We start from the raw sequence: 22,908 nt of genomic DNA, 5'->3' as shown, positions 1-22,908 counted from the left end.
ACCATACTGACTAAAACCAACAATAAAAACGCTTTGTGAATGGTTACCCCGAAGTGTGTGTTGGGGGAGCGTGGGGCCACAGTAAATGGCAAATGTAGAGGAAATAGACGGAAATCAACAGCACCGGCTGCCGGCAAAGCCCGCTAACCCTAACCCTGGTGTGTCAGGAAGGTTCCTGGGTTCCAAGACGCGAGGGAACGTTCTGGTCTTGAAACTTGGGATTCATGTTGTATTCCTCCAGGAAGGGAGGCTGGGAGGGAGAAAAGTGTGAAAACAGATGGAAATGTAATTTTTTAATGGCAGCAGCAGATGGCAAAAAGACACAAGAGTGTATTCACACCATGTCGGAGCCATTTGAGAACGCCAGGCCCAGCCATAATGTGCACGACGGGGCTGTCATGATGGCTCCCCGGCCAAACCCAGGAGCTGCAGGCAGGAACATGCGGGTCCCCCAAGGAGGCGTGGGACGAGCTGCCAGGCGGCGGTGCAGAGCTACAGGTAGATGGGGAAATACCTGTGGCCACCCGGGTTGGATCTGGGAGCTTCCCTGTGCCTGGCTTCTCTGGGCAGAATGTAGATGGTCCATGGGCTCTAGATTCAGACAGACCCCGCTCTTTGCTGCCTTGGCTGCTCCGCTCACCTGCCTCCAGGTGAGTCTCCTGTGGCTACACTGCATCCTACCCTCGACTTCGTGCACCCTAAGTTCCCTTCTAGTGTATATCTAGGCTGGTCATGGTGGTATGCACCTGGAATCCCATGGCTTTGGGAGGCTGAGGCAGGAGGATGGCCTCAGCCCAGGAGTTCGAGGCTGCAGTGAGCTGTTACCATGCCACTGGATTCCACCTGGGGAACACAGCAAGACCTGGCCTCTAAAATAAAATAGCCTGGGTGTGTTGGCTCACACCTATAATCACAAAACTTTGGGAGGCTGGGGTGGAAGGATTCCTTGAACCCAGGAGTTTGAGACCAGCAAGGGCAACAAAATGAGACTTTGTCTCTATAAAAAAAACTCAAAAAATGAGCTGGGTATGGTGGTGCATGCCTTTGGTCTGAGCTACACAGAAGGCTGAGGCAGGAGGATCACTTGACCCCAAGAGGTCAAGGCTGCAGTGAGCTGTGATTGCACCACTGCACTCCAGCCTCGGTGGCAAGGTGAGATCTGTCTCAAAAATATTAATAAGATAGGCCGGGCGCAGTGGCTCATGCCTGTGATTCCAGCACTTTGGGAGGCTGAGGTGGCCAGATCACGAGGTCAGGAGATCGAGACCATTCTGGCTAACACAGTGAAACCCCGTCTCTACTAAAATACAAAAACTTAGCCAGGCGTGGTGGTACACACCTGTAGTCCCAGCTACTCGGGAGGCTGAAGCAAGAGAATTGCTTGAACCTGGGAGGCGGAGGTTGCAGTGAGCCAAGACTGAGCCACTGCACTCCAGCCCGGCGACAGAGAAAGACTGTGTGTCAAAAAAATAGATAATAAATAAATAAATGAGATGGCTTGCCTTAAAGCGCTTCCCACTGCCTCAGGATCAAGTCCAATTTCTTCAAAGTACCTTGCAAGAGCAGGCCCCTTCAGGCTGGCTCCCACCCGTCTTTCTGGCTTCACCAGTCGCCCCTGCCCTGGTGGGAAGCTGCGCTCAGCGGGAGAGGACAGTCTTGCAGGGCTGGTGAGAAACAAGCTCTGCTGCTGCCTGGAGGACGAGCCACTGTCCGCTGAGCAAGGCTGTGCCAGACACCCCTGAGGACTCCACCGGTGTCAGTCCCTTTAAGCCTTGCAACAGCTCCAGGAGAAGGTGATGCTCAAAATAGGCCACAGGGGAAGTGACAGGGACCCCGTCCATCCGAGCTACTGCTGCTGGCCAGAAACACTGGGCCATGGGCACCAGGTGGAATCGGCCTGCAGGAGGCCACACGGTCACCCGCTCCCAGACCGAGGCATAGTGAATGTCCAAGTCCCCCAGCAGGAGCCACAGAGGTGTCCACTCTCCGGCCCCCAGCGCACAGTGGACGCCCCGCTTGCAAAGTCATCCCTTTCCGTTCTCATGGTCCTGCTCCGTGCCACAGGCCTGCATTCTTTCAGTGGAGGCAGGGCAGGAAGATGGGCTCCTGAAGACTTGTTTTCCATTCTGTGTGTCTTTTTGGCTGTGTCACTGTTTTTCTAGCCCCCTCCTCCACTCAGTAATGACACCACCACCTGCTAGCTACTGCTTTCCCCTAAGCTCCCCCAGGAGGCCCCGGGAGACAGGCTGAGCTCACTTTATGCCACAGCAGTGGCTCCAAAGCTTGGCTGAGGAATCTGGAAAATTGTTTCCCCAGCCCTGCCCCTATAGGTGCCCATTTCTTTGGTCCAGGAGGAGGCCTGGATGTGGGGCAGGTGGTTCTACTGTACAGGTGGAGCTGGGAGGGTTTTTTTCTTTTTTTCTTTTCTTTGAGACGGAGTTTCCCTCTTGTTGCCCAGGCTGGAGTACAATGGGTTGATCTTGGCTTACTGCAGTCTCTGCCTCTCAGGTTCAAGTGATTCTCCAGCCTCAGCCTTCCGAATAGCTGAGATTACAGGCATGCGCCATCACACTTGGCTAATTTTGTATTTTAGTAAAGATGGGGTTTCTCCATGTTGGTCAGGCTGGTATTGAACTCCTGACTTCAGGTGATCTACCCACCTGGGCCTCCCAAAGTGCTGGGATTACAGGTATAAGCCACTGTACCCAGCCAGTATTTTATTTACTCAGTTTTTTGAGATAGAGCCTTGCTCTGTCTCCCAGGCTTGAGTGCAGTGGTGCAAACTTAGCTCACTCCAACCTCTACCTCCCAGGTTTAAATGATCCTCCTGCCTCAGCCTCCCAAGTAACTGGGATTACAGGCACCCACCATCATGCCTGGCTAATTTTGTATTTTGGTAGAGATGGAGTTTCACCGTGTTGGCCAGGCTGGTCTCGGACTCCTGACCTCAAATGATCCGCCCACCTCAGCCTCCCAAAGTGTTGGGAGCCACTGCGCCCGGCCACTCCCATGTTTATTACAGTACTATTCACAATAGTCAAGATATGGAATCAACCTAAATTCCCCTCAAAAAATGAATGGATTAAAAATGAGGTACAAGCCAGGTGCAGTGGCTCACGCCTATAATCCCAGCACTCTGGGAAGCCAAGACAGATGGATCACCTGAGGTCAGGAGTCTGAGACCAGCCTAGACAACATGGTGAAACTCTGTCTCTACAAAAAATACAAAAAAAAAAAAAAAAAAAAAAAAAAAAAGCTAGGTGTGATGGCACATGCCTGTAATCCTGGCTACTTTGGAGGCTGAGGCAGGAGAATCACTTGAACCTGGCGGTTAGAGGTTGCAGTGAGCCAAGATTGCGTCACTGCACTCCAGTCTGGGCAACGAGAGCGAGACTCTGTCTCAAAATGAACAAAAAAAGAAAACATTTCCCCAATAAATTTAATAATTTATTTTATGACAATAAATCAAAACCTAGAGAAGCTGGCACACATATCTGCAACTGCCAGAGGGACTTTCTATTTTGGGAGGGACCAGGTGGCCCACAGCTGCCCCTCAGCCGCAAACACTGCAGGCTCCTCTTCCTACTTCATTTTGAAGATGAAGAGACAGGGGTTCAGAGTGGTCACTTGCCCTTGGTCACACAGCAGCCAGAGTGACCTTTTATTTCTTCTCTTTGAGCATACTTGTCTTTTCTCTTTTGTTTTTGTTTTTATTTATTTTACTAGAGATGGGGTCTTGGCATGTTGCCTAGGCTGATTTCGAACTCCTGGCTTCAAGTGATCGTCGTGCCTCAGCCTCCCAAAGTCCTGGGATGACAGGCATGAGTCACTGCACCTGGCCAAGAGTATTTGTCTTCATACATGAAGGTAACTCAGTGAAATCTACAGGTCTGTAACGGACAACTTCCAAGGCAGATACACAACAGACACAGCCTTGTGAGCAGCCCTGTGGGCGGGCGGAACGTCATTAGGCATTTATTTCGTTTTCATGAGGCTTCAGGGAGGTCAGAGAGGAGAGCACCCGGTTAGTTCGGAGGCAGTGGTAGCTTTCCTGCTGGAATTCCAAGCCCTGGAATCCTCTTGTCTCCTGTGATTTTTCTCAGGGCCTGATGATCAGGGTTTCCAGTTCGAGTGCGGTCTTAGACAACTGTTTCCCCCTCGGGAAGCTTTTCCCACCATGACCACTCCATCAAAATCACCTGGCCCTGGATGAAATTCAGCTTTCTGTCCTCCCCCGGACTCCTGAATCCCAACTCCCAGCAGTGTTCACACGGACAGTGGGCACCAGCTAGGGGATTTTCACACAGGTGCGCTCCAGCCACCGCTCGGGCTTCACCTGCGCCCACTGTGCGGGGGCAGCTGTCCAGCGAGCAGGTATTTGCTCAGGTGGTGCAAACCTGCCACTCCTGTGTCATCTGGGGCTCCTGCCAAATTGGTGCAAATTCCGAGCCCCTGCCCTGAAGCGTCCGAACTGGAAGCTGTGGGGTGGGATGGAGGAACCTGCATTTTAATAGATTCTTTAACCAATGTGTGCAAAAAGGGCAGAAGAGTGTGAAATCAATGGAAACAACCTCTTCCCTCATCCCGGTATCTGTCAGCCCAGGTGACGCTGCATTCCGGGCCGGGTGCTGAGTTTGGGCCAATAAATGCATTTACTCTCTGCCTGGCACAAGGGCTCACACCTGTAATCCCAGCACTTTGGGAGATCGAGGTGGGAGGATCGCTTGAGGCCAGAAGTTCCAGGCCAGTCTGAGCAACATAGGGAGATCCCAAATCCACAAAAAGTTGTTGAAAATTTAAAATAAAATTAACACGTTTACTTTTGGCCCCATGCGGAACGGTGTTTACGGTGGGCGCCGGGCGCAGGCGACGGGACAACGAAGCTGCCGCCGGCCGCTAGAGGCCCTGACAGCGCCAGGTGCGCGCCCACGGGCGGGGCGGGGCCTGTCACGGGCCGGGGCGGGGCCGGCGCTCAGCCTCACTCGGACTCGCCAATCCGCGGGCTCCTAGCGACCGTGGTCTCGCGTTCCTATAGGCTGGCGCAGGCCGTCTTCCGGTCGGGGCGGGCTCTCGCTGTGGCGGGAAAACGGCGGCCGCGGCACCACCTCCGGGACGTAGAGGGGCCAGAAAAGCCCGTGAGGCCCTGGCTGGCTACTCGCGGTGCCATGGACGCGGCCGAGGTGGAGTTCCTGGCCGAGAAGGAGCTGGTTACCATCATCCCCAACTTCAGCCTGGACAAGATCTACCTCATCGGGGTGAGGCCCGGGCTCACCGTGGGACGCGGGGCGGGCGTGGCCGGGGCTTCCGCGCGGCTTTCTGAGCTGGGGTCGCGGGCTCGCCCTGCTCCCGTTTCCGCGGAAGCCGCCGCTCGGGGCTGCACTCGGGCACCGCCGTTGCCGCTTCGCGAACGAGGAAAACGAGGCTGTACGCCATTGCCAGTGGCCCCGAGCGCCCGGCTTTACGGGGTTTTTGTTTGGTTTGCTTTGGCTTTTGAGACCGTCTCTCTCTGTCTCCCAAGTTGGGGTGCAGCGGCGCGATCTCGGCTCACCGCAACCTCCGCCCCCCGGGTTCAAGCGATTCTCCTGCCTCAGTGTCCCGAGTAGCTGAGGTTACAGGCATGCGCCGCCACACCTGGCTAGTTTTTGCTTTTTTGGTGGAGACGGGGTTTCGCCATGTTGGCCAGGCTGGTCTCGAACTCCTGACCTCAGGTGATCCACCTGCTTCGGCCTCTCAAAGTGCTGGGATTCCAGGCCTGATCCACCGCGGCCAGCTACTTTATTGGGTAGAGCTGGGGTTCTCCCTGTGTTGCCCAGGCTCGCCTGGAACTCCCGGGCTCCCCGAGGCGACCCTCCCAAAGTGCTGGGATTATGGGCAAGAGTACGCTTTGCGTTTGCTTGTTTTTGTCTTTATTTTTTGAGACAGAGTCTTGCTCTGTCGCCCAGGCTGGAGTGCAATGGTTCGATCTCAGCTGACTGCAACCTCCGCCTCCCGGGTTCAGGTGATTCTCCTGCCCAGCAGCTGAGATGACAGGTGTGAGCCACTGCACCTGCCCAGCTTTGTGTTTTAAGTATAAAGGAGGCGCCGGGGTGCTGAGAGTCTAGAGAAGGAGTACCTGCCCGCACTCACCTCCGGGCACCCGGGACGCCAGCACTGGGTGTGTGAAGCCTGTTCTTGAGTTGCAGGGTGCAGGCGGGAGAAGGAGAGGGGAGCGCCCCCGCCCGCTCAGGGGGACCTTGCATGACTGCGCCCCAGCTCGCAGGTGTCTCGGAGCTGCTTAGCAGGGGCTTTGTTGTGAGTCTGAGAACAGCTGGGCTCTTGTTTTTATTTGCGTTTGCACTTCAGCTTCTGCGATGGCCGTTTGATACAGTGACACACAGTAATGGTTTTTGTTCTTTTTTAATCTTACGGGGAATTGTTTTACTTTTGACAGGGGGATCTGGGGCCTTTTAACCCAGGTTTACCAGTGGAAGTGCCCTTGTGGCTGGCAATTAACCTGAAACAAAGACAGAAATGTCGGCTGCTCCCTCCGGAGTGGATGGACGTGGGTAAGGATGCGTGAGAGACGCGTGCGTGGCGCTGGGTTGGGGTCATGCCCTCTCCCACGGGTGGAGGCATGGGGCCTCCTTCCTAAGTCTGGGCTCCCTGTGCTCCATTATCCACTGAGCAGCTGAAAAGAGTACTTCCAGATTCACCTCTCAGCAGAGTCTAACCACTGTTACTAACATGTTAGGTTTTGGGATTTGTGAAAATTGTAGTTTACTTTTTCAGACAGGGTCTAATTCCATCGCCCAGGCTGGAAAGCAATAGTGCTATCTTGGCTTCCTGCAGCCTTTATCTCCTTGTCCAAGTGATCCTCACACCTCGGCCTCCCAAGTAGCAGGGACCACTGGTGTGCTCACCACACCCTGCTAACTTTTGCGTTTTTGTAGAGACGGGGTTTTGCCATGTTGCCCAGGCCGGTCTCAAACTCCTGGGGTGAAGCGAACTGGCCGCCTTGGCAGATCTGCTGGGATTACAGGCGTGAGCCACTGTGTCCAGCCTATATTTTAATCTAAGATATTTCAATTTGCTTTAAAATAAATGACTTAAAGAAGCACTGGTTTTAAAGTTTTAAAATTAAGTATAGATTAGCCTGTAGAGAAGCAGAGTAGTTATAGAGAATGCCTGAAAATACTACATCACAATAGGGTTGAATAAGATTCAGCTATAAAAGGCTGAAATTGTGACACAGCCTGCTGCGTGGATGAACCTTCAGCTTCTTGTTGAACGAAAGAAACTGGGCACGAAGACTACACGTGGCATCATCACGTTTATATGAGCTGTCTGCAGTAGACAAATCAATAGAGACGGTATGGATGAGTAGTTGCTTAGGGATGTGAGTGTTGGGGGTGAGGGAGGAATCGTGGAGTTTGTTTTTGGCACGATGAAAATTGGGATAGATTGAGGTAGTGATTGCACAGGTCTGAATGCACGAAATACCATGGACTTGTACCATGATATTTGTTGTGGTTCCTGAGATGGAGTCTTGCTCTGTCACCCAGGCATCTCCGATCACTGCAACCTCTGCCTCCTGCGTTCAGGTGATTCTCATGTCTCAGCCTCCCGGGTAGCTGGTATTACAGGCGCATACCACCACACCGGGCTAATTCTTGTGTTTTTAGTAGAGATGGGGTTTCACTATGTTGGCCAGACTGGTCTCGCACTTGTGACTTTGTGATCTGCCTGCCTCGGCCTCCCAAAGTACTGGGATGACAGGCGTGAGTTACCACGCCTGGCCCCATACACTGCGTTTTTAATACTCCATAGTTCTACTAAAACTTACATACTTTAAATGGCTGAATTGTGTGATACATTAATTATGGCTCAATAAAGCTGCTAGGAAAAAAAGATGCAGACATTTTTTGTTCTGAGCCTTTGCAACCTTTTTCCTCTTTTGGAGATGAGTAGCTCATTATAGGGAAAAAATTTTAATTTTACTATTTTTTTGTGGGAAAGGGATATAGTCATGTGGGATTTGAAAAGACCCTGAATGATTTTTTTTCTTTTTTCTTTTTGTGTCAATGGGGTCTCAGCCCTGAGTGATTTTTGACTGCCCCTCCTTACTGGGAATCACTGGGGGTACCTCCCTCCTAGAAGCAAGAACTCATTGAGCTAGCCACTCTCGGGTTTGTTTAAGACAGACTGCTTGGTGTATCTGGGGTGCAGTGGTACAATCATGGCTCACTGCAGCCCTTCCCATGTCAAGTCATCCTACTGCTTCAGCCTCCTGAGTAGCTGGGACTACAGGTGTATACCACCATGACAGATTGACTGACTGACTGATTGATTGATGGAGATGGGGTACTTGCTATGTTGCCCAGGCTGATCTCAAACTCCTGGACTGGAGCAGTCCTCATAGAGTGCTGGGATTACAGGTGTGGGTTGTTGCCTCTGGCCTGAAGGCTTTTTTTTTTTTTTTTTTTTAGGCAGAGAGATCCACGAGGCCTGGCTCCATTAGTGCAGCATCCTCTCCTCTCTAGGCCCCTTATTTAAAATCAGTCTCTGGCAATTTGGGCCCACTCAGACCTGAGGTGATACATGGTAAGGGCCTGTCTCATCGCAGGCTAGAGTCAGAAGGTGTGGAGAGCTCTCCTTGAGTTTTCTCCCTGGGCTGGAGCTGTTTCGTGGGAACAGTGAGGCACCACTAGCCAGTTGGTAGACCCTATATATATATGCCAGCAGCCTGCTGCCTCTGACTTCTCCACCATAGATAAGTTCTGCCGCTTCTGGGACTGCATACAAATGGAATAATCTAGCATGTTGTTTCTGACCTCCTACCCAGCGGCGTTTCTGAGATTCACTGATGGCTGCCTGTATCTTTTTTGTTTTTTTTCCAGACAGAGTTTCGCTGTTATCCAGACTGGAGTGCAATGGCAAGATCTCGGCTCACTGCAACCTCCGCCTTCTGGGTTCAAGCAATTCTCTTGCCTCAGCCTCCTGAGTAGCTGGGACTACAAGCGTGCACCACCATGCCCAGCTAATTTTTAGTAGAGATGGAGTTTCACCTTGTTGACCAGGATGGTCTCGATCTCTTGACCTTGTGATCCACCCGCCTCAGCCTCCCAAAGTGCTGGGATTATAGGCGTGAACCACCGCCCCCGGCCTGCCTGTATCATTACGTACCTCCATTGCTGGGTATTCTCCATCATATGAGAATACCACATATTTGTTCACCCATTCTGTTGGTAAATATTTGGGATTCCCATTTTTGGCTTTTAAAAAATTAGAAGCCAGGTGTGATGGTGCACGCCTGTAATCCCAGCACTCTGGGAAACCAAGGCGGGTGGATCACCTGAGGTCAGGAGGTCGAGACCAGCCTGACCCGGTAAAACCCCGTCTCTACTAAATACAAAAAAAAAAAAAAAAAAAATGGCTGGGCGTGGTGGCACATGCCTGTAATCTAAGCTACTTGGGAGGCGGAGACAGGAGAAGCACTTGAACCTGGGAGGCAGAATTGCACAACTGAGATTGTGCCATTGCACTCCAGCCTGGGTAATGAGCAAAACTGCGTTGAAAAATAAAGAAATAAAAATACGTAAATAAGAGACTGGTTTCTCTCTGTTGCCCAGGCTGGAGTGCAGTGGTTGTACATAGGTGTGAGCGTGGTATGATTACTGCAGCCTCCAACTCTTGGCTTCATCGATCCTCCTGCCTCAGCCTCCCTTGTAGCTGGGACTACAGGTATGCACCACTGTGCCCGGCTCACTTTTAGCTTTTCAGACAGTCTCTCTCCGATGCCCAGGCTGGAGGGCAGTGGTGTGATCATGGCTCAGTGCAGCCTCCACCTCCTGGGCTCAGTTGATTCTCCCATTCAGCTTCTCAAGTAGCTGGGGCTACAGGTGTATACCATTACACCCAGCTAATGTTTGTCTCAACAGTTGCCCAGACTGGTTTTGAACTCCTGGGCTCCCACCTCGGCTGCCCAGAGTGCTGGGATTACAAGTGTGAGGCACTGCGCCTGGCTCATTTTTCACTATTCTTAAGGCTTTTGTGAATATTCTTGTCCAAGGCTTTTCATGGATACATTTTTTCCCCTTGGGTAAACAAATACGTAGTAGGACGGACTTGCTGGCTCTTAGGACAGGTAATGCTCAGCTTTGAAAGAAACTGCCACCTGGTCCTCCAGAGCAGCCAAGCCTTTACCCTACAAGAAATGTATATGAGTTCCCGTTGTTCCATGTCCTGGCCAAAAATTTTGATTGTGTCTTTTTGACTTGCTAGAAAGTTGGACCAGGGGTGTTTGATAAGCTGACTGAGATGTTAGTGAAAGGGGACTGTGCTGTGTAGAGAAGGTCGGCGTGATGGGAGTGGAGCAGGGATTCATCCCAGAAGCACTGAGTAGCCTCTAGCTGATGGAGGTGGGAGACCTGGTGGGTGTGTAGACATGTTTTGAAGGCAGAAGCACCCAGATTGACTGAAGGACTAGCCGTGGGGTGTGAGGGAGAAGAGTGAAAGCTGATAGGCTGTTGGCTTGAGGCCCAGAAGGAGACGGAGTTGCTGTGTCCTGAGGTGGGAGGCTGTGGGAGCAGGGCGTGGGCTGCAGCGGGTACCAGGAGTTGTGGTGTGAACTGTTGTGCTTTTTGGGTATTCAGGGGGAAGTTACAGCAGTGATGAGGTACTGAGTCAGGAGTTAGGACTTGCGGCTGATGGGGGCGTACATTGGGAGGTCTTTCTGAGCACGAGGTGATATTTGGACATGAGGTAGTGGAGAAAGGGGTTGGGAGCTGAGCTCTGTACCGGTGTCGAGAGGTCAAGAGGAATTGGCAAGTGACAAGAAGGGGAACCTACTGAGGTCAGAAGAAAGCTCAGAGGGGTGTCCTGGTACCTGGAGAGGGATTTGGATGAGGGAGGGCCTTCTTTGTAAGGCAGGAGATGTTAGTGTGTTTGCGAGGAGGGTCAAGCAGGGAGGGGACAGTGGCCATCTGAGACAATCAGAGCTGCTGGAGTGCCTTCCTGTGCAGGTGAGAGGAGGGCCCCAGGACTCCTGGAAAGCTGGTCCTCTAGTGGGTGGGAGCTACGAAGGGAGGTTGGGGGGTGGGGTGGCATGTGGGTCACACTCAGCTGGGTGTCAGGGGTGAGGCAGTGCTGATGGAGGTGGACAGAGGGTGAGTGGACCGGGGAATTGGAGCAGGATTGCTGGGTAGCAGCAAGGGCCCTGGGGACGGGTAGCTGGCCCTTTATGCTGCTGTCCTGCAGCAGAGTTGTGTTGCATGCTTGTCCCTCAGCTACATTCCACAGTCCACACGCAGGACAGGTTTCTCCGCAGAGGGGGAAGGCTGAGGGAAATGGGCATGTGTGAGAACAGTGCTGGTAATGGTGGAATTGGACACAGCTGCTTGATTCTAGCTGCTGGGCTTTAACAACTCTAGGATCTTATGCCTCCTCCTGGGGTGGCTTCACTGCCCCCCGCCCGCCCCCCCCACCCACTGCAGGATGTTGTATCACGCCCGGGTCTGGGTGGCTCTAGTTTTGTAAGCTGTCTTGCTCTTTCTGAGTGAGGCTTAGTATAAATAAAGTCACTGACTACTTTGATTACTTACTGCATGAAAGGTAAAGTACTGACCAGGTATAGACCCACTCCTGTAATGCCAGCACTGTGAGAGGCTGAGGCAGGAAGATGACTAAGGTAAAGTACTGACCAGGTATAGTGACCCACTCCTGTAATGCCAGCACTGTGAGAGGCTGAGGCAGGAAGATGACTAAGGGAAAGTACTGACCAGGTATAGTGACCCACTCCTGTAATGCCAGCACTGTGAGAGGCTGAGGCAGGAAGATGACTAAGGGAAAGTACTGACCAGGTATAGTGACCCACTCCTGTAATGCCAGCACTGTGAGAGGCTGAGGCAGGAAGATGACTAAGGGAAAGTACTGACTAGGTATAGTGACCCACTCCTGTAATGCCAGCACTGTGAGAGGCTGAGGCAGGAAGATCACTAAGGTAAAGTACTGACCAGGTATAGACCCACTCCTGTAATGCCAGCGCTGTGAGAGGCTGAGGCAGGAAGATCACTAAGGTAAAGTACTGACCAGGTATAGACCCACTCCTGTAATGCCAGCACTGTGAGAGGCTGAGGCAGGAAGATCACTAAGGGAAAGTACTGACTAGGTATAGTGACCCACTCCTGTAATGCCAGCACTGTGAGAGGCTGAGGCAGGAAGATCACTAAGGTAAAGTACTGACCAGGTATAGACCCACTCCTGTAATGCCAGCACTGTGAGAGGCTGAGGCAGGAAGATCACTAAGGTAAAGTACTGACCAGGTATAGACCCACTCCTGTAATGCCAGCACTGTGAGAGGCTGAGGCAGGAAGATCACTAAGGTAAAGTACTGACCAGGTATAGACCCACTCCTGTAATGCCAGCACTGTGAGAGGCTGAGGCAGGAAAATCACTTGAGCTCAGGAGTTTGAGACCAGCCTGGGCAACACAGACCTTGTCTCGACAACAAATAAAAAAAAATTAGCCAGTTATGGTGGCATGCACCTGTGAGCTCAGCTACTCCCTGGGAGGCTGAGGCAGGAGGATTGTTTGAGTCCAGGAGGTTGAAGCTGCAGCGAGCTGCGATGGCACCACTGTACTCCAAGCCTGGGCCTCAGAGAGACCCTCTCTCAAAAAAACAAGTAACAGTAAAGGTAAAGTACTTTGTTTTTTCCCTTAAAAACCAAAACAAACATTGAGCTTTTGACTCTGACATTCTTTTTAGGGATATGCACTACAGGCCGAGGCAGCAAGAAAAATGTACCTTTCTTTTGGAGAGAGTTTCAGGGAGGTGATCTGGAATCATGTAGTTAATGAGGCAGATGTTTCCCAAAACATTTTTTCACATATTTGCTAGTGGATAATGTATTTGCTAGATAATGTAGGCCCTTGGCAAATGTGGCAGGTTTAATATCTTATTTATAATGATGGTAAAATGTATTAACTTCTGAATTTCAGAAAAGTTGGAGAAGATAAGGGATCATGAACGAAAGGAGGAAACTTTCACCCCAATGCCCAGCCCTTACTACATGGAACTTACCAAGCTGCTACTAAATCAGTAAGTGGGTACCCTGTCTTAGGGCCACACCCGAGGCTGGACTTACCATGCTCCTCCTCTCACCCTCACCTTTCCTCTCCGCTTATTGCCATAGAAAGTGGCAGCCGAGGCCCCGTTAGGTCCGTGACAGTGAGGTCATCTGTGTGTACACACCTGCCAGGCGTTCTCTGTCCATCGTGTCATTTCTCTGTTCTTTCCCTTTCTGTCTTATTTTTCTTTCTCCACCCCCCAGTGAAGCCCCTGGCTCTCTTTGTTCTGCCTCACGTCACCCTACCTTGGGCCAGCAGCATCCCGGCAGTAGCCGTCCTTAGTCACGTATGTGTTCTGTTTAGCACAGCTTCACTCTTGGTTTTCCTTGGAATATGTGGATTTGAGTTTTTGGGTGTCTTTCACAGGAAAGGCCAGAGGGCTCCCGTTTGCCTCTGCCCTTGAGTAACAGGCAAGCCCCCTGCCTGGCAAAATCATGATGTAGTAACCTGGTACTGGCTCCTGTCAGCCTCCCGTTCATTCCTCACATCACAGCCAGAGTGGCCTTTGAAAGGCAGAACTGCCATCTGACTCCCTGCTTAAAATCCTCAGTCTTCCAGGGTTCTGGTAAAGTCCTGTGCATGGCATTCTAGCAGTGTGTAGCCTGGTGCGTGCTCCTCCTTCCTCTTTGACCCCTCTCTGCGGCTCTTTCCTCTGCTTCTGGAGGGCTCAGGCTAACACTGGCCTGTGTCACTTCTCGTAGCATTCTGACTTTGCATGTACTGTTTTTTGCCCTGTGAGTCCGTCCTTTGCCTCTGCCTCTGGTCACCTCCTCAGGTTAGCGTTATATGTCTCTCCCAGGTTAAGTATACATGTTCTCTTGGCAGCTCTATATGTTACTATGGCATTTTCCAGTTGTGATTTTCTTGATTGGCTGTGCCATCACATGTACCCATTTTGAATGGGCAGGGGCTGGCTGCTGTATGCATATGTTCCCAGTGAGATGCCTGAGGCTCATGTTTGTTGAGTGAAAGAGTGAAACAGGTAAAGGCTGACAAGTGTGGATCATCTTGCTTGGGAGATATGTAGAATGGAATTGATACAAAGTAAACTTCTGAGGCTCCCCAAGCATCCTTGAGCTGGGTTCAGGAGCAGAGCTAGAATAAAAAATTGGGACCCTAGTACTACTGCATGTTGCAGAGCAGTGGGAAGGGCCAGGCTCACTGAATGGCACTGCTGAGTCTAAAGGAAAACTTGAGGTATGCAACATGGGCTTGTGTGTAGCCAGCCATGCATTTCATAAAAACTGAGAACCAGCAATGCACCAAGAATTCAACTCAGCAGTGGAATTTGTCCTGTAGGTCTGGTTCCTGGTGTGATGTGGGTTCCTGGTGGCGATGTAGGTCTGTGAACCCACAGTGAACCTTCATCTCGAAAGTCCATCGGGCCGAAACAAGGCCAGGTTGTGGCAGAGAAGGCTTCATAGAGTTTTGCCGGGACCACAGATCTGCAGGGGTAGATGGGAGGGAAGAGGGCGGTGAGGCAGGAGGAGCTGATGAATGTTGAAGGCACAGAGTGTGAAGGGGTCTAGGATGTAGCCAGGCAAGCAGAGGTGTTTGAGCATGTTGAGTCCATTCGTGGGAGCAGGGGAGAGGAGCCCTAGATTCTCCTGCCATGGCCAGCCTCTGGGAGGGGCGTGCCGCCTCAGAGGGACTTGAGAGATTGCAGTGGCAGTGGGGATAGTAGCTGGAAGTTAGAGGATCTATCACCAGACTAGGGAAGAATTTGCCATTAGCTAGGTGAGGGGGCCTATTCCTTTTCCATTTTTGAAGCTAAATATATTATGTATACAGTCTTTATCAAAAACCTTGTTTAATAATTCATTCAGCTGAGGGACTTAATTTTATGTTTGTTCTGCAGTTCAGTTGACAAGGAGTTGGGGTCCTTTGTTTAACCTGCTGTTCAGAGCACAAGCTCTGAATGTCGGGGTTTATAAATGAAACTCACTACATAAATTTTGTGCCAGTGACTTGCCACCTAATGGTCGTGAGTTAATTGTAGCACATGGAGAGAGGATGTCCAGCATAGCGTGGAATGCCTAGTGATGAACAGTATTAGCTTCTGCTTTTATCTTGTAGTTTTTCTTCAGAGGTTCAAAGTGTTTCAGAAAGGGAGCCTGGACTTTGTGAAAGCCTTCCTTCAGCCCTTGCTGACTTTGAACTTCCAGCCAGAATTCTGCTGTGCGTAGGTGTGCTCACTGGATACTAATTTGCAGTTTCTTCTGTGAGTTTTGAAAGTTGGTTTTGTCTTTTCTGAAGAGCAGGAGAGCCCCTTCCCTTCAGGGCTTTGGTGAGGACAGAAATGCCAGGTAGTGCACTAAGCTGAGTACCTGGCCCAGAGCTGGTGTTTTCCTTCTCTGGACTGCGAGCCCTGGATTCCTCGTGGGGTATAGGGACCCTCCTCAACACTCGGTACATAAGGAGCAACAGAACTTGACCTTTGAGCCAGCCCTTGAAACCGATTCCTTGTAGATGGAGGCTATGCAGCAGGGAATGCTGTTCCTCTGAGAGGGAGGCTTCTGACTTAGAGCTGGTTCGCTACTCATTCTTAGGTAAACAGAGGTCCTGTTCAGCAGCCTAACACAGGGTGGTTAACGTGAGCAAAAGATACTCCATGTGGATCACTGCCAAGTGCCCTTGGCACCAAGCTTAACTGCTACACATCTTTACATCTTAGAATTGAAAACAAAGCAAAACAGAGCTTGTGGGTCTGGAATGGCCAGAGTATTTTGCCTGGAAAGAGCCACTCTGTCCAGCGCTGCCTCAGTTAATGGCGTGTTCCCTGACTGACTCTCCCCCTTGCTACTTCAGTGCTTCAGATAACATCCCGAAGGCAGATGAAATCCGGACCCTCGTCAAGGACATGTGGGACACTCGTATAGCCAAACTCCGAGTGTCTGCCGACAGCTTTGTGAGACAGCAGGAAGCACATGCCAAGGTAGGTGCCACCTTGCCTGACTGCTGGTGGCCTTGATGTTGCAGAATTTCACATGGCAGAATTTCTGAGGCTATCGCGGGCAGGCATTGCTAGCTGTGCTTTTTAAAAGGTTCATTGGTTTCTTATTTTTATTCGGTAGAGTTTGCCTTTTTCTCAAAATCAGAAACTCATTTGCCAGCTCTGTCTGTTTTCTGTTTTAGCTGGATAACTTGACCTTGATGGAGATCAACACCAGCGGGACTTTCCTCACACAAGCGCTGAACCACATGTACAAACTACGCACAAACCTCCAGCCTTCGGAGAGCACCCAGTCTCAGGACTTCTAGAGAAAGGCCTGGTGCAGGCGGCTCGCTGGGCATGTGAGTGCTCGGGACATGAGGTCCTTGTAGTTCCGGAGCGCTCTAGATGCTTTTGAATGCATGAAAAATGGGTGAAGGTGCAAGGAATGGAGTTGTGACATTGCTGGAGAAGCAACAAGTTTGTGATTTGTCCCTAAAACTTAGCTCCCTGGGACAGTCTTCAGTTCCACATCTGATTCTAGAAACTAGCTTTTCCGCTGCCGCGCCCCGCGCCCCTCCTCCCCCAGCTCCCTTGAGAAATTAAAAAGCTTTAGGCAAGTAAGTTATTTTCCCTATCAGAGTCACTTGGGTCTCCTGTGTAGAAACCGCCACACTTGGGTAAGTGTTCAGTGACTGTTAGGTGTAAATACAGCAGGAGCGGCCATGTGGCCAAGGGCTTTTTCCCCCCTTCTTGATCCTGATTTTTTTGGGCTAAATTTAGACTCTCCCACAGAAGTGGCTCCCAGAGGATGGCAGATGGTTCAGCTAAGGATGCTGACCGCAGTGAGCCCGGACCCACAATAAAAATGGACTCGGCTCTGACTCTTAAGTTTGTAACTACCAAGTCAAAGGACTGAGCCCTGTGGCTGAGGTGACCCCGTCAGCTAAACTGAGGTGCACAGCAGTCCACTGGAAACTGCAAACCAACACCTGGGTGTCTCGTGCTCTGGGCTGTGTGTGGCTCAGGTTAAGAGAAGAGTCGGGAAAATACAATCTGATGTATTAAGCACAAGTGACATTTAAGACGATGCTAGAAGAAAAGCAGACTTTTTTTTGTTTTGTTTTGAGACGGAGTTTAGCTCTTGTCACCCAGGCTGGAGTGCAACGGTGCGATCTTGGCTCACCGCAACCTCCGCCTCCTGGGTTCAGGCAATTCTCCTGCCTCAGCCTCCTGAGTAGCTGGGATTATAGGCACGCGCCACCATGCCCAGCTAATTTTTTGTATTTTTAGTAGAGATGGGGTTTCACCATGTTGACCAGGATGGTCTCGATCTGTTGACCTCGTGATCCACCTGCCTCGGCCTCCCAAAGTGCTGGGATCACAGGCTTGAGCCACCTCGCCCAGCCCGAAAAGCACTTTTAACGCTGTTTTTCATGGACTTAGGACTTTTTTTTTAAAGACGGAGTCCTGCAGTGGTGCAATCTCACCTCACTGCAACCTCTATCTCCAGTGTTCAAGTGCTTCTCTGCCTCAGCCTCCTGAGTAGCTGGGATTACAGGTGGTGTCCAGCTGATTTTTTTTGTATTTTTAGTAGAGATGGGGTTTCACCATTTTGGCCAGGCTAGTCTACAACTCCTGACCTTGTGACCCACCTGCCTCGGCCCCCCAAAGTGCTAGGGTTATAGGTGTGAGCCACCATGCTGGGCCAGGAAAGGACTCTTTGTTGTAGGTAACCGTGGGCTCAGGGAAAATTAACATGATTTGTAGCATTTTGGAACTGCTAGGTCCTTTGTAGACATGACATTACCTTGAGGTGAAGTTGTCCAGCATCGTGCAATGGATAGAAGTTTCTGTAACTGGCTTGGAAAGACTTTCAGACAGGGTCTCGTTTTTTTACCCAGGCTGCAGTACAGTGGCGTGATCGTAGCTAACTGCAGCTTCGAATTCCTGGTCTTAAGCAATCCTCCCCCCTCAGCCTCCCAAAGCACTGGGGTCCTAAGCAAGTGACCATGCCTGGCTTATTTTTGGCTGGGTGGTGTCTGGAGAGCTCTGAGAACGCACACGTGTGACAGGCTGAGCCTAAAGACGAGCACCCAGGGTCTGCCCTCTTGCGGTGTAGTTTGCCTGTGTACTACTGCTCCATGTTGTTTCATGTGGCCCTGCCAGGCAGGTATTGGTTGGTATTCGGACCCTGAAGGGTCAGACCTGGAAGAGTGGGGGACCAGAAGATGAGGTCTCCATAACTTTAGGTGCTATTCAGCGTTCCTTCAGGTCATAGGACTTGTTTCATCTCACCCTTCCTCGGAATCCTCCAGCTTTCACCTGGAAATGACACCACTTGTGGAGGGCAAGGGACCCTAATGCCCTGCTTTTGGAGGCAGTCTGCGCGTTTTAGCTGTGGAGCTTTTTATTGTTTGGCCTTGTTTTATTATATCATAAAAGAGATTTGCCTCTTAACATGATTTAGGAAGATTTTATTTTTTGGATGTCAGAAATTACAGCAATATATTCATAAATACCTAATTACTACATTCAACAAATAATATTACAATACAATTAATTCAAACAAGTACACTTAGAACAGGTTTAATTTCACAGCATCTAGACTGCCCCCAGAGTGACCGAGGCACCGGTGGCCTCCCTCCCACCTGTGTATGGGTTTACTGTTCTAGAATTAAGCACAGGGTACGTACAAAACACCACCAATGAGCATGGTCTTCCTCAGGTCAAGGCAGAGTTTAAGGAGTTTTCTAGGTTAAGCACTGCATTGAAACTTGGGGAGAGGCTACTGCAAGTATTAAGAAAGCCAACAGCTTGGTTACTTGAAAGAGTATAGAGACTGCTAAGTGGCTAATACAGTTTAAAGAGGAGCAGAATCGGTTGTGCTGACCATCTCCATCTTGTGGTGGATCCCTGGAATTTTCTACACTTGTGTGAAACGTGTGGTTCAGGGAAAGGGGAGTATCTGGTTTGAAATTCAGCTTAATTTTTGAGATTTGGCAGTATTATGAGCTACCTGAAGAAAATACCATTCTGCTACAAACTGGACTCCCTGTGTCAGAACCCTTTGCTGTTGCAGGTGTGGGCTCCTTTAGATACTCTGAATTCTCTTATGGGTGCAACCTATGCAGATGTTAGTGCCAATTCAGTGTGTTGTTCCTTTAAGCTTAGAATATAGACAGTGTGGATAATACTGGCTGTCGCCTATCTGAGACATTGGCTTTTATGTCAATCTGGCTCTGATTATATGAAACAAAGAATAATAAATTGTTTCAATGAGAAACCAGATAATTTACTATTAAAAGGTATCCCTCTGTGGAGGATAGATGGCAGTTCCCTTCCAGGTAATATAGGAAGATGGTCAAAGGGACCAAGCTGAGGGCTTCATGGATAGCCTGACACCCAAGTGGCATAATCCTCTCTGGAGTGGACAAAAAGCTTCAGAGATTGCATCTCAATTTTTAAGCCCGACTGAAAAGAGATTTAGATGCAACTGTGTTGAGAATCATCTGAAAGTAAGTTTGCGAAGTATGAAAGGAATTGTCGGATGGGAGAACCATGACCGGGTGCTGTCTTAGTGGTGTGCTTTCATTTTTGAGAGATGCTTCTTACCTTTTTCTTAGTTTGTGTTGTCTTACTGGTTTGTATTCTGATTGTCGTATTACTTAGGAGTACTTGGAGATCACCACAGTAGGTGGAAGGATGGGGAGATAGGAGAGAAGCTCAAGGGCTGGGCAGAAAGCAGCTATTGCTAACTACAGGGACATGGCTCCCCTCCCCGGGCAGACCTCTGAGTGTGCCACCTGTCCCCTGTGCCGTCACAGAAAAGCCAACCAAGGGAGTGCTCCTTGGATGGTAAGGGATGGGCTGTGTTTTTAAGTTGGCAGATCTCTTTCCCTTTTACTTCAGCCAAGGCCCTTACCAAAGCCAAGCAGCAAAAGCATCAGACGCCTGTGATGGAGGCGGCGGCCTGAGCGGAAGTGCTAGCTGTGACTCCTAAGCCTTGTTTTCAGTGGAGAAATCCAGTGAGATTTTGTCCTGATTGTTGGTAGGGGACTCCCTCTGAACACCTGTGGAACATGCTGACCTCCCCGTGTCTTTTGGTGGGGGAGGCCTGTAGCACAGCCCCCCGAGTTCTCTTCCAGCTGCTTCTGTGGAGAGCAAGGCGCTTGCTGACTGCTGATAATACTGGTGGTACATTTATCTGAGTTTGCTAATAACTGGAAGATTCTTGGCAGACTTACAAAGCAAACTGTGGGGGCAGATAAAGTGACAGGCTGCCAGCTGCCAGCAAGCTGTTCTGCACAGCAAGGGCTGGGGCCAAGGGCTTGGCTGCTGGTCTCAGCAGTGAGCAGTCTGCACACAAGTCAGGCACTGCCCGGAGCTCAGGACTCCCAGGTGACCAGTCAGTGGGGGCCCTGGCCTCTGGTGAGGGCCCATGGGAGCAAGAGATGCCTTTGTGATCTCAACACTACCACCACAAGCAGCACCTGCAAGGAGGACGCGCCTAGTGCTCTGCCTTGGTGTGAGGAGCCCAGTTTCTGGCTGTTCTGTGCTTGTCACAGGAAGTTCAAAAAGGAGGGGTTCAGCTCAGACCTTGTTTGCCCTACTTTAGGCTTTTACAAAGCTTTGCATTTAAAGCCTCTGAAGTTCCTATTCTGTACCTGCTCTCAGACACCTTAGACTTTTATCGCAGAAATCATTTCGTTTCTGGAAGGCTTTTAAAAGCCCCCGCCCATGTGTGCACATGGTTGTCACACGCAGGTCCTACACATCACCCCTCCTCCCTTGATAGCAATGGGCGATACTAGCTTGTCCTGATGCTGGGGGTGGGGAAGGGGGAGTGGAGGAGGTAAGCAGCACCCCATGGCTTTCTACGGTAGCTTCTGGTGCAACCCAAGCTAAAAATGAAGTGATCGCATAGGCGCCAGTGGTAAGCTCTTTTACTTTTCTTCTTCTTTAATTTTTAAAAACACTTCAATATTTTAACGTCCTGACCAGCAGCAGTACAAACACTAAAAGCAAGGGGTTTTTTTTTTTGCCCAAAAAAAAAAAAACAAACAAAACCCCCAACAGGAAAAACAAACAAAAATCCCCCAAACCACATATTAAAAATGGCAGGCTTTTTATAACAATAAAGTAATAAAAACATACAAAACTTTGTTTTTTAATATATATACACAGTACAAGGCTGAAGCACCTTTGACTTTTCTCTCAAAATTGACGTCTGTATGAAAACCCCACCCCCTGTAGTAACAATCTGGTGGGTGTGAAGCTGTGTATCCACAGAGCTCTGTACATGCTCCCCACGGAGTAATAAAAAGGTACCTTCAGTTTGTGAATTCATTTTCTCTTTAGGTAAGAGCTTTTCCAGGGAAAAGCCTTTGTGTGCTCCTAGGACTTGTTGCTTTGAAGAAAATTTTGCAGGAAAGTAAATGAAACAAATAAGCCCTTTTTACTTACAATGCGCCCAACCTTCTTTTCAGTGGAGCAAGTTTCACTCCTGGGGAGGAATGAGACTGACCCCATCGCTGCCGCAGAAGCAGACTTGGCTTGAGGCATAGTAACATGGCAACACAAGAACGAACAGAACCGGTGTGACCCGCTCATGTGCACGGGGGCTGGAAATCAAAGTTTTAGTGTTGGTAATGGAGCCTTCATATTCAGACTAAAAAACAATGTGGGAGAGGAAGAACTAAAACCACCTGTAAAGGAACTATGGCATCCTACATTGGTTGCTCGCTGAATGACAAAGGTATTCAGTTGCATTGAAGTCAAGGTGAGTTCATTCTTTTTTTTTCTGGAGCCTGGAATCCTTTGCTTCATGCATGGCACATTCTCATTTTTTAAGCTTCAAACCTCCCAGTGAAAAATATTAAATATTCAAGGTAATAAAATAGATAATATTTCTATACTATAGGTTCGGCCTAGTGCAAGGGAAACCGTCACCTGGGGTATCCCTTCAGGTAGCCCCTAGGCCAGTGCATTGCAGGCAAGGCAAGGCACTTTCGTAAGTGGTCCAGTTCTGCCTGGAGCCGCTCGCGTTCTGAGACCATCTTCTGTTTCTGGCTCCTCAACTCCTGGAGAGAGGGAAATCTGTGTCAAAACCAACCCCTTTTTTCTGTAACAACAAGCAGGTGGTGGAAGGAAAGGCAATCCCGGTTAGAAAATGTCTTGGCTGGGCATGGTGGCTCCTGCCCTGAGGCGGGTGGATCACCTGGAGTGAGGAGATGGGGACACCAGCTTGGGCAACAGAGCAACACTTACAAACTCCCCCGCTCAGCCTATGTTCTCTGCTGAGCTCTTCTAGGGTCCTAGAGAATTGGTATCTGCTGCGGTCTTGGCTCAAACTTGGGAGTCCTTGGAACCCCCAGATGTAAAACCTTTGGAGGGATGGGGGACCTCTTTGCCCAACAAGGACCTCTGCTGGACCACTCCTGCTAGTGCGGCTGGGAGCTAATGGGTGCTGAGGTGGTTTCAGGTGATTCAGCTTTCCTTCTCTAAGACAGTTCCCTGCTGCCCTCCCCTAAAGTGCAAATCACAATAGGGGAGACTGGTACAGGCAATAATTCATTCTGGAAACAGCATCCCTACCCTTCCAAGATCAAGATGCTGTAAGTTAAAGGTATTTCCCTACTTATAGCTAAATCCTAGATAGTCAACTGCTGCCTGAATTTTCCCTTTAAAAAAAAAAAAAAATGGAAACAGTGCCGTTGCTCTGGTACCCGGGCTGGAGTGCAGTGGCAACTCCTGTGATCCTCCTGCCTCAGCCTCCCCAAGTGCTGGACTTACAGGAGTGAGCCATTGCACACAGTCCAAATTTTGCTCTCTTAAGAGCACATTACCTCTCTACACCACCTTCATGGGTG

The 22,908-nt window shown here is 50.1% G+C and overlaps 2 protein-coding genes across 18 annotated transcripts in view; one reads left to right on the top strand and one right to left on the bottom strand.

The window, feature by feature from the left end:
* Positions 1-5,059: 5,059 nt before the first annotated feature.
* GINS2 (GINS complex subunit 2) lies at positions 5,060-21,958 on the top strand. Its single transcript, XM_017966791.4, has 6 exons — positions 5,060-5,255; positions 6,431-6,545; positions 12,976-13,075; positions 15,913-16,039; positions 16,240-16,398; positions 21,526-21,958. Exons 1-5 carry the CDS (start codon positions 5,166-5,168, stop codon positions 16,363-16,365), a joined length of 558 nt encoding a protein of 185 aa, XP_017822280.1. The 5' UTR covers positions 5,060-5,165; the 3' UTR covers positions 16,366-16,398; positions 21,526-21,958.
* Positions 18,499-22,908, bottom strand: part of GSE1 (Gse1 coiled-coil protein) — a 511,815-nt gene continuing 507,405 nt past the window's right edge. For all 17 annotated transcript variants that reach the window (XM_035282459.3, XM_035282462.3, XM_035282460.3 and 14 more), the window contains one exon: positions 18,499-22,119. In XM_035282459.3, the coding sequence (XP_035138350.3) occupies positions 21,985-22,119 (135 nt within the window). In that variant the 3' untranslated portion in view covers positions 18,499-21,984. The remainder of the gene's footprint in view (positions 22,120-22,908) is intronic.

Source organism: Callithrix jacchus, chromosome 20, assembly GCF_049354715.1.
Source record: "Callithrix jacchus isolate 240 chromosome 20, calJac240_pri, whole genome shotgun sequence".
NCBI classification, from domain to species: domain Eukaryota; kingdom Metazoa; phylum Chordata; class Mammalia; order Primates; family Cebidae; genus Callithrix; species Callithrix jacchus.
The sequence above is the reverse complement of the archived record's forward strand: the minus strand, read 5'-3'. Positions and strand labels throughout refer to the sequence as shown.

Bases quoted from the DNA above. Each gene is read 5' to 3' on its own strand.
- GINS2 (XM_017966791.4), top strand. From the start codon at position 5,166: ATGGACGCGGCCGAGGTGGAGTTCCTGGCCGAGAAGGAGCTGGTTACC. The intron at 13,076-15,912 runs GTAAGTGGGTAC...TTGCTACTTCAG, and splicing joins ACCAAGCTGCTACTAAATCA to TGCTTCAGATAACATCCCGA. The intron at 16,040-16,239 runs GTAGGTGCCACC...TTTCTGTTTTAG, and splicing joins AGCAGGAAGCACATGCCAAG to CTGGATAACTTGACCTTGAT.